Here is a 12,982-nt window from a genome sequence, read left to right as displayed (position 1 = left end):
CTCTGTGTGCTAGCAGCACTGACCTGTAACATGCAATAGCTTGCTGTCTGCACATCTCCTGTTCTGTCCACGTAACTTGCCATCAGATCCACACCATCCTTCATCAGACCTGTCAACAGGATACCCTCCAGGTTGCCGGAATCCTTCATTTCATTAGTCAGCTTTTCAGTGTACCGATTCAGCTACAAAGATCCACATGAAGGTTAGCTTGTCTTGCTCATCTATTCCTCATTTAGGGTGTGGGGGGGAAGGAAGGAGTAGAATGGCAGAGCAAGCTAATGCGTGTCTGGGTCTTCACTTCCACAAAGCTAATGTACAGCAGCACATGGAGCTACTTTGTGCTTTCTGAAAACACTCATTTATCCTTCATTACTGAGATCTATATCTCCACCCCTGAAATCTCAACCTCTATCCAAGACAAAATCTCAGCCTACTTGTCCGACATTGCTGCTTGGATGTCCCAACGCCATCTAAAGTTAAACATGACCAAAACTGAACTTCTCATTTTTCCCCCTAAACCCACCTCCCCTTTTCCTCCTTTCTCTATCTCTGTTAATAGCTCTCACATCCTCCCTGTCTCCTCAGCTCGTAACCTTGGAGTCATCTTTGACTCCTCTCGCTCCTTCTCTGCACAAATTCAACAGATCGCCAAAACCTGTTGTTTCTTTATCTACATTAGCAAAATTCGCCCCTTCCTTTCTGAATATGCCACCAGAGCCCTTATCCAAACCCTTGTCACCTCTCGCTTAGACTATTGCAATTTACTTCTCACTGGTCTTCCGCTCAACCATCTCTCTCCTCTCCAATCTGTCCAAAATTCTGCGGCACGACTTATTTTCCGTCAGAATCGTTATACCCACACTAGCCCACTCCTCAAGTCACTTCACTGACTCCCTGTCCGCTTCTGCATACAGTTTAAACTTCTCGTATTGACTTTTAAATGCATCCAATCTGCAGCCCCCCATTACCTCTCCACTCTCATCTCTCCCTACATTCCTCCCCGTGAACTCCGCTCACTGGACAAATCTCTCTTGTCGTCCCCCTTCTCCTCCACTGCTAACTCCAGACTTAGTTCCTTTTCTCTCGCGGCACCTTATGCCTGGAATAGACTTCCTGGACCTATACATCTAGCTTCATCTCTACCTGTTTTCAAATCTATGCTGAAAACCCACTTTTTCACTGCTGCTTTTGGCTCCTAGCCACAATTGCCCTCCCCTTGTCCCTTCCTCCCTTTTCACCCATTACTTCTCTCACCCGTAACTGTCTTGTCTGTCTGTATTATTTAGATTGTAAGCTCTTTTGAGCAGGGACTGTCTCTCTTTATGTCACGTGTTCAGCGCTGTGTGCGTCTGGTAGCACTATACAAATGCTAATAATAATAATATGGTTCAATATGTTCAAAGCTTTCTTCTCTAATTACAATTTTACAAAATCCCCATCCCAAACCTGTAAATCTCTTTACAGGCTGCAAATAAGAGGTAAACTGTGATCAAGTAAAACTATATCAAGACCGCTCTAAGCATACTATTATCTATCCTCTCCTGGAGGCACACCTAACCAGTCGGGTTTTCAGGATTTCCACAATGAATATGCATAAGACAGATTTGCATACAAAGGGTCTCAACATATGCAGATTTATCTCATGCATATTCAGTGTGGCAATTCTGAAAAGCAGACTGACTAAGTATGCCTCCACCACTCTAAGGGCCCAATCCAAACATTTTATGTGGTCACCTACTGAGAGCTTATATCTGGTCATTCAGATTGTTGTGACAGAATCTTTCCTGTCAACTGCCATTATAAAATGGATTCTCTGACTCTAAACAATACTTTTACTTAATGGGGTCCCTGGCTGAGGACATAAAACCTGGTAGCAGAGGACATTAACCCTAGAGATATGAATTAAACAGTGTCCGATCAGTACTTTTATATGCATAGAGTATTTAAGTATATTTTTACTTTCACTGCACATCAGTTTGAGTAATTCCAGCTTTTACTGTGAACTCTGATTGCAACATCTATTCAAAAAGCTCTGGATTATACCTTTGTAGGGAAAGTAGCTAACCAAGTTGCCCCCAGTCAGGGTGCAAGTAAAAACTAGAGCAGTTCAGCATGCCATGTAATGACCAGACTAAAAACAAAAGGAACGTCTATTTAACAAAAAGTGAAAATCTCTGGATAACTGCTAGTGAAGACTCATGATGCCAAGATCCCAGCCCTGGTTCTGACCGAGCTGGAAGAAAAAGGAGAAAGGGGCAACTATCAGGCTCAAAACTCTCCAAGACAAGGAGGCAAATGAAAAACATAAACCAATTAAGAACCCCACCCCCCACCCACAAAAAAAAAAAAACCCAAAAAGCTAAACTAAAAGGTATGATAAGGGAAAATGGGGAGGACACGGATGAAAATAGAACAATGTTCCCTTACAACTCTGCAGGAATATCTCTTAACAGTTGCATTAGTTTTGGAGAAACCTGACTGATACCTTTAAGTGGATCCACATAAGTAAAGTAATTCATCTGCTGAACCTAAGCTCTGTAGAGGGGCCCCATGTGCTCTTGAAAGCTTATGTGCAACACAGAGATGATTTCAACATTTTAAATCCTTTGGGATCTTACCTGGGCATCGTTGAGAAACAGACAAGCGAATGCCACACGGTCCCGCACTGCTACCTTGCTCTCGTACTGAAGAAAAGTTGAAAAATAAATATTAGCAGCATTGTGTGATTTGAACAAAATCAAAGTATAAATCAGGAAAACCTTTACCACATACAGTGGGGCTAGGACAAGGAATGTTCTAGTCAAACCACAGGCAACAATGACCACTGCTGTTTTGCATCTAATTCCTGAGGTGAAATTAAGGCTTCCTTGGATGCTATTTTGGATCTCCAAGTTGGCTCTTTTTGTAAGATGTGGGAGGTGTCCAGATCCCAGGCACAATAACAGGAAACAAAACTTACTCCTCAAGGATTCCATTCAAACGCTTACTAAGGGCTTGATTTACTAATACTTTTCCCCAAAGATGCAGAATTTCTTTTTTGAGGGGGGGGGGGGGGGGGGGGGGAAAGCCCTAGTAAATAAAACCCTATGTACAAATTGACTTTCCAAATGGGACAACAGAAAGCTACTGCTACTAGTTACTGGGATGGGATGTGATATCACCAAAGAAAAGGAGCTGCCACAACATGGCTACTGTAACTTGAGGCAGCTCCCTTCTCCTGAGCCATACCGAAATGGACGTTCCATGGTGGAGAAGAGGTGAGGAGAGGGTTGGAGGAATAGGAAGAGCAAAAAAAGGAAAAGGCCAAGGAATAAAAGATGGAGGAGGGAGAAGAAATGGAAGAACCAGCCACTACAGGGAGTATGGGAATGGATTGAGGTCAAAAGTAGGGAAACAAGCTGGAAGGGGAGCAACCCCCCTCCCCAACAAAGCATGTAAGTAAAATGAGTCATATGGGGGGGGGGGGGGGGGGGGGAGGTGGGAAAAAGGTGAATCATGAGCCAAGCTAGTAGTGCTAGCATCTCTTTTACTGAAGTTGGATTGGCACTAGCAGGTTTTGGAGGGATTCTTGAGGGCTGTATGTATTGTTTCTTGGACTAGGAGCAGAGTTAGATAAAAGAATCTCAAAACAAGCTGGCTCAGACCCCAAAAAATGAATGCTGCCAGCTCAGAGAAAGGTCATCTCAGAACTATAAACTCCAAACAAATCAAAAGACCAACAAAAATAATGAAGGGGGACAAAGTAACTGCACCTCTTCTCCGATTTACTTCCACCTTTACAAATCATCTTCCTAGAAACTCCTGGGAGGAGGCTTAAGAAGAATTGTTTGAATAAGACTCAAAAGTCTTTTACAGTTCTACTGGCCCTGCAGTGTTTGTACCTCTGTCTTCATTGGCTGGAAATGGAATACCACTCAGTTGGGTGTATCAAGGTGGAGTTTGTCTGTAGGTTGCTGATTACCTGGGAGGGAACAGTTTAAAGACTCCCACTGCACAGTGCATCTTAGACAAAATGGAGTGCATAAGAATGGTACAGAAGAGTGAAATGGGCAGATTGAATGTGTCTTGTTTATTTTCACTTCCTGTTAGAATGCCAAAGACTCAACATGATCTCCAACTTTACCCTTGCATTCCCATTGCATAGTGCATCTTGGACAAAACTGTTACAATGTACATGTGAACAGGACACAAAAGCAAAATAGACAAGACCCACCCAGTCTGCCCATTTTCATATCCAGTTATAATACCACAGACTCAGCATGATCTCTAAATTTACTCTCAGTTTCCTGCTAAACTGCTTGTTTCAGGCCTTCCTGAATTGTAGTGCTGCTCATCTAGGAGGCCATTTGATGCATCTGCTACCCTTTCACTGCCAAATATTTTCTTATATTACTCCTGAAGGTATTTTATTTATTTATTGCATTTGTATCCCACATTTTTCCCACCTATTTGCGGGTTCAGTGTGGCTTACAATACCTTTCAACCCTTTTTCTAGAGGGTAAGGGACTTCTGGGGAGGGGAGGGGAGGGGAGGAGAGGCCTAATAGTTACAGAAAAGGATGTGAACCAGAGAAACCAGGGTCCAAATCATACTGTTCTGACATTCCTCACGATTCTGGGCAAGCCACTATCTTTCATTGTCCTAGGTACCTGCTTAGATTGCAAGCTCTTTGGAGAAGTGACTTATCATGTCTGAAAAAAATGTTGTAAATTAACTTGAGCTAATAATACCTGAAAGACAGTCTATAAATACAGGTTATTAATTGGAGAAAATACTAAAAACATCACCAGAGTATGGGGTTATGGCACATATATGCCTGCAATGCTTGGTTCCCAATCACTGGCATTTTGTTTCTATTTATCTCTTAGGGCTTCTGAAGGATTTTGTCTGCATGACCTAATAGCCAGAGAACAGCTTTTCATCAGCACCTCCCTGCTACTGGAAGAGCAATCCATGATTAACCTGCATCATATGGATACAGTCAGTAGGTGGCAGTGCAGGATATATGCATGAGAGAAAATGGGGCAGTTAGCACCTGAAGCAGCAACCTGGCTCTAAGCCACAAGGAAAAGCTGAATCAGTCTTGGATTTCTAGTTACTTTTTCAACTTCAACATTTTTTTTTATACTGGAAGAAAAACTCCCAGCATGCTTTAAAACCAGAGCTGATTAATCAGGACTGAGTTATTTCTTCCTCTTTGCAGACAGCTGTGGCCAGTGTTGCCAGGTGGGCGGTTTTACCGCCCAATTGGGCGGTTTTCCGCGACCCGCCGCGGGAAATTTTTGCCCGCAGCGGGTTGCGGTTTTTTGGGCGGTTTTTAGGGCTTCCGGGCGGCTTTTTGGGCGGCTTTTTGATTTTTTTCGGCCGCGGGGGGCGGGGTTAGTGACGTTTTTGGGCGGGGTTAGTGACGTTTTTGGCAGGGCCGATGACGTGGGAGGCGGGGCCGATGACGTGGGAGGCGGGGCCGATGATGGGGAGGCGGGGCTGATGACGGGGAGGCGGGCCCGATGACGTGGGAGGCGGGGCCGGTGACGGCGGGGCCGGTGACGGCGGGGGCGGTGATGCGGGGGTGGGGGTGTCAGGGGCGGGGTTTGTGTTTGGGCGGGTTTTGGGCTGGTTTCTGGCCTGGATTGGGCTGGAAAAAAAATTTCTACCTGGCAACCCTGGCTGTGGCTCTCATTAACTCCACCACCATGACTTGGTCAAAAGCAAGAGATTTCTCAGATGGCTTTCTCAGTATGAGCTGATAGATCTGCACAAGATGACTGCTGCAGACCCATCTAGTGAACTCGGCCTAGACAGACTAGGGCCAGTGGCGTAGCTAGGGTAGTTGACACCCGGGGCCGGTCATTTTTTAACACCCCCCCCCCCCCCCCCCCCCCCCCCCCCCCCCCCCGAAATCCAGTACTAGGCATACCGAGAATACAAAACACTCAGGACCTATAGAGCAATTCTACCATACCATAAGCAGTAATTTGTACGAGTCACACAAGGAAAAGGAATGCATCTTAAACACTACAGTGAGCACTAGAACATCAATTCACCTATTGTAAAACGAAAACAGACAGATTAGTACAGATCGTCGATCCTGCACAATCAATGCCAACCGAAAGCCATGCCTTTTTCACAAATAGATACACCCTAATCCACTATAGAATAAGTAATCATAAACTTTCTATTTAGACAAAAATTAAACTGAACCCCCGATGCCAGACTCTGCATACAATGCAACACCACAGAAACAGAAAATGTCCTCTAGTACTGTGCAAAATATAAAGACAGCAGATGTAAATTTGAAAAAACTAACAAATACCAATCACCACTTTACAAATTAACAAATAGAAATAAAACAAATAATATCATTTTATTGGACTAATACATTTAGCTTTCAGAGGCCAAAACCTCCTTCCTCAGGTCAATTCAGTATAGTACTGTTACAGTATCCTATCCTGACCTGAGGAAGGGGGTTTTGTTCTCCGAAAGTAAAATGTATTAAAATTAGTCCAATAAAAAGATTACCTTATTTACATGTTCTATTATAAACATTTATTAACACAGCTACAATACTACTTTATCCTAAAGCAAAAAAATAAAAATATATATTTACAGTTCGTTGTCTCTGGTTTCTGCTTTCCTCATCTTTTCACTGTCTTCCTTCTATCCAGCATCTGTCTTCGCTCTCTCTCTGCCATCCAGTGTCTGCCCTCTCTCTCTGCTCCTTCCATCCACTGTCTGCCCTCTCTCCCTTCCATCCACTTCTGCCCCTTCCATGCACCATCTGCCCCAGTCTGCCATCTCTCTCCCCCTTCCATCAACATCTGGCCTCTATCTCTGCCCCTTCCATCCACCATTTGCCCCAGTCTGCCCTCTTTCTCTCTCCCCTTCCACCCACCATCTGCCCTTTCTCTCTGCCCCTTCAATCCGTCTGCCCTCCCTCTCCCATCCGTCCAGGGTCTGCCCTCCCTCACGTGCCCCCCTTCCATCCAGGATCTGTCCCCTCTCTCTCTGCCCCCTCTTTTCAGCCCCCAGTTCCAGTCCCCTTCATCCACCACATGCCTTGCATCCCCCCCCTTTCAGCCCCAGACCCATTCTCCCACCTGCCCCAGGCATGGACCCATTTTCCCTCCTGCCCCCATGTCAGACCCCAGTTCCAGCTTCAGACCCCTTCTCCCATCTGAGCACTCCCCTCCCCCCAATCCCCTTCTCCCCTCCTTGATGCTCTCCCACCCTCCCTAATCCCCTTTAAGCACCCCTCTGAGCTCCCCCACCCCTCCCCAATCTCCTTCTCCCCTCTCTGAGCTCGCCCATCCTCCCTAACCCCCTTTAAGCACCCCTCTGAGGTCCCCCACCCCTCCCCAATCCCCTGCTCCCTCTCTGAGCTCCCCACCCTCCCTAATCCCCTTTAAGCACCCCTCTGAGCTCCCCCACCCTTCCCCAATCCCCTCCTTGAAACTCTCACACCCTCCCTAATCCCCTTTAAGCACCCCTCTGAGCGCCCCCACCCCCCCAATCCCCTTCTCCCCTCTGAGTCCCCCCGACCCGACCTGAGATCCGTTCTCCTACCCTGTCCTGCTTTAAAAAATTGTTTTCGAAGCGCTGGAAAGTGGCAGGCAGCGCGCCTCGCGTCTGCCCTGCTAGTAAAGAAGATCTCGCTGACGTCGTCGCCCTTCCCACATTGAGTCCCGCCCCCCTCTGAGGCAACTTCTTATTACCGCGAGGGCGGGCGGGGACTCAATGTGGGAAGGGCGACGACGTCAGCGAGATCTTCTTTACTAGCAGGGCAGACGCGAGGCGCGCTGCCTGCCACTTTCCAGCGCTTCGAAAAAAAAAAAATTTTTTTAAGGCGGAGCAGCAGGAGCGGAGCACCCCCCCACCCGATGACACCCGGGGCGGACCGCCCCCACCTTGCTACGCCACTGACTAGAGCAGCATGCAAGTGCAAACTACTACTACTATTTAACATTTCTAAAGCGCTACCAGGGTTGCGCAGCGCTGTACAATTAACAAAGGACAGTCCCTGCTCAAAGGAGCTTACAATCTAAAGGACAAAAAGTGCAGTCAATCAAGACTGAGGCAGTCTAGATTTCCTGGATAGAGGTACAATGGTTAGGTGCCGAAAGTGACATTGAAGAGGTGGGCTTTGAGCAAGGATTTGAAGATGGGTAGGGAGGGGGCTTGGCGTATGGGCTCAGGGAGTTTATTCCAAGCATAGGGTGAGGCGAGGCAGAAAGGGCGGAGTCTGGAGTTGGCGGAGAAGGGTACTGAGAGGAGGGATTTGTCCTGTGAGCAGAGGTTATGGGTAGGAGCGTTAAGGGGAGATGAGGGTAGAGAGGTAGTGAGGGGCTGCAGATTGAGTGCATTTGTAGGTTAGTAGGAGAAGCTTGAACTCTTGTTTTTAGTTTACTTTAAGAAGCAAAACTGAGCTTACCAGGACGCCATCATAGACTCCAGATTCACTTGTAAGGAAGGCAAACATGACACACAGGTAGGGGTTGTTCAGCTGCAGTCTGAGAGTGCTGCACATCTCTCTCCATAGGGAATTCTTCTCATCTGTGTAACCAGATAGTGCCATTGCCACGACGTTCAGGTTCAGATCTCCTGCACATCCAAATAACAAAACAAAGACCACTGTAGCTGCTTCTTTTTTCCCCTTTGGCTGACTTGCCGCATCCAACATCAGGAGCGCGGAGCTTAAAACCAGTTTCAACTTCACTCTCTGCCTAGAGCCTTTAACCAAAGGTCTGAAGTTGAGGAGTCAGTGATCTCAGATGGGTTTTATGCTCTTAGGCCTGCTCCCCATTTCCTGCATCAGCCCAAAGTCATGGGGTGATCTTTCAGCTGAGGGGTGCAGACTGCTGAATAAGTCAAAGCTCACCCTTGAACTGGATGAAACGGGTCACCACTGTGCAATACCTTCTTCCTGGGGACTATGAACCAGTGTTACCAACCACTAACATATCTGCCATTTATTTCCTCTAAATTAACTCAGGACCTATTCTACATAAGCACTATGTCTTCAGCATCCAAGTCTCCGATATCCTTGGGGTGGAAAATGATGTGAGTCAAATGTGGGGAAGTGGTATATCATTTAAAATGACCTGTTATAGTCCAAAGATTATTTACATTTTGTGTAACTAGAAGTTTTGATACACTGAAATGCAACATAAATAAAGAAAATCCTGGAGAAATTCACTCCAGCATGTTTCCCCTGCACTGTGTCTTCAGATACATTGCAGGAGGAACCTAGACTACTGTGGTGCAATGTCAGGGACATGTTCTGGAAAACACAGCAGTTGTGCAATGTAGGTATATAGAGATATACACAAAACACACATACACACAACAATCCTACCTTTACCCGAAGAGGCTCCTTTATTTAGGATTTGGATTGCTCGGCGGATATCCAAATTAAAGAGGGCCACAGCAGCTGCTCGCTCCCATTCTCCTTCTTGCTCTAAGGAGCTTAAGAAAGGTCCCACATCCACATCTGATCCCCTCTTTATCCACCCACAGAGCTGTAGAGCCAGACACCTCTCCTCACTCAGGTACCGGATGACATCTGCCTGCCTGTCAGACCCAGTCCAGCTGTGCCGGGAACTCTCTGTAGTTCCTGAAACAACAACTCTGATTAAACTACCCTGGAAAACAGTTTGGTGTAGATAGCAGGACATGCTATTTAAAATATAATTAAAAAAAATATCCAGAATGCTTGGCGCTGGCTTGGTGATTCAATAACTGCTTTGCACTTGCATGTGGAATGTCCAGAAGAAGTGCTGTGAGGACAGAACTTCACTGAGAATCTTTTACTAAGGGTCTTCCTGTTAGGAAGTTAGAAACACTGTGATAGTGTTCAGTTACCTGTCAATCAAGTCACAGTAACTTATTAAAGAAGGTAGCTGAAAAGGGCCCTGTTGTCACACCGATTGCAGTGTGAGTCATCAAAACAACACAGGCACATAAGAAGCCACACTTTAAGCCCTTCTCTGTCCAGAAAAGATGCTGTGAGGACTTCCAGCGCAAGGCAGAACTTCACTGGTAAGTTATTTGCTAGGAAATTGCTTTTAAACTTGGGAAAGGTAGACAAAGTTAAATAGGTTATACCTCAGGCCCAAATGCTCAAAAGTAAATGCGGGCGCTACAAGCCATAAGCGCCAGCTAGTGCCTGAATTTACCTATGCAGAAAATTCAGAGGCCCAGAGTGCAGAAACAAACGATTGCGCAGATGAACAGGCAAGTAGCATGTTAATGCAGTCAAGCTCATAAAAATTAGGTCATTTTGTATTCCTCCCCAATGCTCAGAAAAGAGCACCCAAAACAAAACCGCCTTACCACTGCAAAAAATAGTGTCAGGTCAGAGTAGGCATTAGGGTGCCGGAAGAAAGGATTTCTCATGATTCTCTCTTTGAAATATGCTGGTTTTGACTGCTTTTGAAAGCAGAAGGAAGCCCGTGCAAGCCCTTAAGTGCTAGCTGTGGGAAACAAATACAGGCAAGTCACAGCAGAAGTGAAAGCACACATTGGCGTCCGTTTCCTGTGTTTAAATATATGCATCCAAACTAAAAAAAAAAACCCAAACCCCCCACTTATATTTAGGCCGCAGAAAAGATACCAATGTGTGCTTCATGTTTGGGTTTTTGCGAGGCGCATGGACACAGGAGCTGAGCTTACCGTGGAACTCCTCTGTGCATGCGCCAAGCACAAACCTCTCGCCAAACTCCCTAATGCTCAATGCTATAAGTGTGCTTATATTTGCATCTCATTAGCACTGAGCATTAGGGAGTTGTTTTTCTGCACTATTCTGGCGGTATTTTTACGGCGCTATTCAGAACAGCACCAGAGTTTTGAGCATCTGGACCTCAGTGTCTTTATTTTTCAGTTATTCTACTTATTTAGCAAATGTAGTCTAAAGAATATGGTTTTCTTTCTTTGTTTAGCATTTAAAGTCTCAATTACAGTTCCACAGGCTAGCAGTTAAGAGACTATTCTAGAGTTTACCATAGCATCAGTGCAGAACAGAGCTGATAGTCACAGGAAACCCCAGTTTAGAGTTTCAACTTTAGTTTGCAGCACAGCTTAGTTTCCATAGTATAAAACCTTTTTCCCCAGTTTTAAAACTTTAACATTCTGCCATAGCCTACAGTATTAATAGCTTCTAGAAGGCACAGAAGGGCTTAGTTTAAGAATTGGGCAGCATTCTAGGAAAGAAGAAGCCTATTCTGAAAGGCTGCTGGCCCTAACTTTAAAAAAGAAGACAGAGCAGCTTTTAAACTAAAATGGGGGGGGGGGGGGGGGGGGGCCACAGTCACCCAGGAGCGCATGGTTTGATGTACAGTATCCTTGAATGATACTATTAAAATAGGACATTTATGGAATCCCAACAGACAGGTTTCAACAATGGTGAAAGAAAGCCAGAAGGGTTGAAGGAGAGAGCAAGGTAAACGATGCACATTATTCCAGTCAACTTCTAAGCATCTTGTAGGTGCAAGGAAAAAAAAACACAATTTGAAGTGCTTGTATACAAATGCTAGAAGTCTAAAAAAAATAAGATGGGAGAGTTAGAGTATATAGTACTAAATGATGAGGTACAGATTATAGGCATCTCAGAGACTTGATGGAAGGACGGCAAATGGGACACTGTGTTAGGGTACAAATTATATCGCAATGATAGAAGGGATCAAATGGGAGGGGAGGGGTTTTGCGCTATGTTAAAGAGGGAATTGAGTCAAACAAAATTAAAATTCTACATGAAACAGACAGTAGCACGGAATCCTTATGGATAGAAATTCCATGTGTGAAGAAAGGGAAAATTAGGTTCTCACCTTGGTAATTTTCTTTCCTTTAGTCATAGCAGATGAATCCATTAACTGATGGGTTGTATCCGCCTACCAGCAGGTGGAGATAGAGAACACTGAAAAACCATAGTGCCTCTTGGACGGCTAGCCCCAACTGCCTTCAGTATTTGAGATTTCCAAAGCAGAGTGAACCACAAAAGTATAATAACATAAACTTTCCTCACAGCGAACAAACGCCCCAGAACAGGAGCAATACCCATACAAGGGAGGGATGAACTCAACCTCCTGTAGTAGAACATCATGTAGAAATTTAGAGGACTGGTATCAAACTTCTCCCAATGAGATCTATATCTGCATGAAAGATCTGAACAAAAAAACAAGTCAGACAGGGAGGGATCATGGATTCATCTGCTGTGACTAAAGGAAAGAAAATTACCAAGGTAAGAACCTAATTTTCCCTTCCTTGTCATCAGCAGCAGATGAATCCATTAACTGATGGGATGTACAAAAGCAATCCCTACTTAGGGTGGGAACAGGCCACACCACGAGCAAGCACTTGTGCTCCAAAAATAGCGTCCTGCTTCGCTGCAACATCCAGCCTATAATGCCGGACAAATGAGAGCTGAGAAGTCCAAGTAGCCGCACTACAGATCTCTTGAAGAGAGATTGCACCTGTTTCAGCCCACGAGGAGGAAATCGCTCTTGTGGAATGCGCCTTAAACGCTTGAGGCGGAGACCGACCTGAAAGCAGATACGCAGAAAAAATGACTTCCTTGAGCCAACGGGCTATAGTGGCCTTAGACGCCGAGCCTCCATGCTGAGGACCTGACAACAATGCAAAAAGGTGATCAGAAGTCCTGAAGTCATTTGACATCTGTAGATACTGCAACAACGCCCTGCGGACATCCAGAAGATGTAACTGCCCAAAGGAGTATGGGAACTCTTCCCTAGAAAAGGAAGGAAGAAAAATGGGCTGGTTCAGTTGAAACGCTGAAACCACCTTAGGCAGGAAGGAAGGCACTGTACATACCGTTACTCCGGACTCCGAGAATTGCAGAAAAGGGTCCCGACAGGACAGCGCCTGCAGCTGACACACGTCTAGCCGATGTAATGGCCACCAAAAAGACTGTCTTGAGAGTCACATCCTTCTCTGAAGCTCGCTTAAGTGGCTCGAAGGGCGAACACTGAAG

At 45.5% G+C, this 12,982-nt stretch overlaps 1 protein-coding gene across 2 annotated transcripts in view; it reads right to left on the bottom strand.

Moving 5' to 3' along the window:
* MIOS (meiosis regulator for oocyte development) overlaps positions 1-12,982 on the bottom strand; it is a 97,236-nt gene that overhangs the window by 47,371 nt on the left and 36,883 nt on the right. For both annotated transcript variants that reach the window (XM_030200963.1, XM_030200972.1), the window contains exons 4-7: positions 9,353-9,610; positions 8,429-8,598; positions 2,619-2,684; positions 24-182 (exon numbers count right to left, since the gene is read on the bottom strand). In XM_030200963.1, coding sequence (XP_030056823.1) covers positions 24-182; positions 2,619-2,684; positions 8,429-8,598; positions 9,353-9,610 — 653 coding nt within the window. The remainder of the gene's footprint in view (positions 1-23; positions 183-2,618; positions 2,685-8,428; positions 8,599-9,352; positions 9,611-12,982) is intronic.

Source organism: Microcaecilia unicolor, chromosome 1 (assembly GCF_901765095.1).
Source record: "Microcaecilia unicolor chromosome 1, aMicUni1.1, whole genome shotgun sequence".
NCBI classification, from domain to species: Eukaryota; Metazoa; Chordata; class Amphibia; order Gymnophiona; family Siphonopidae; genus Microcaecilia; species Microcaecilia unicolor.
Note: the sequence above shows the minus strand (reverse complement) of the source record. Positions and strands in the feature narration are given on the sequence as shown.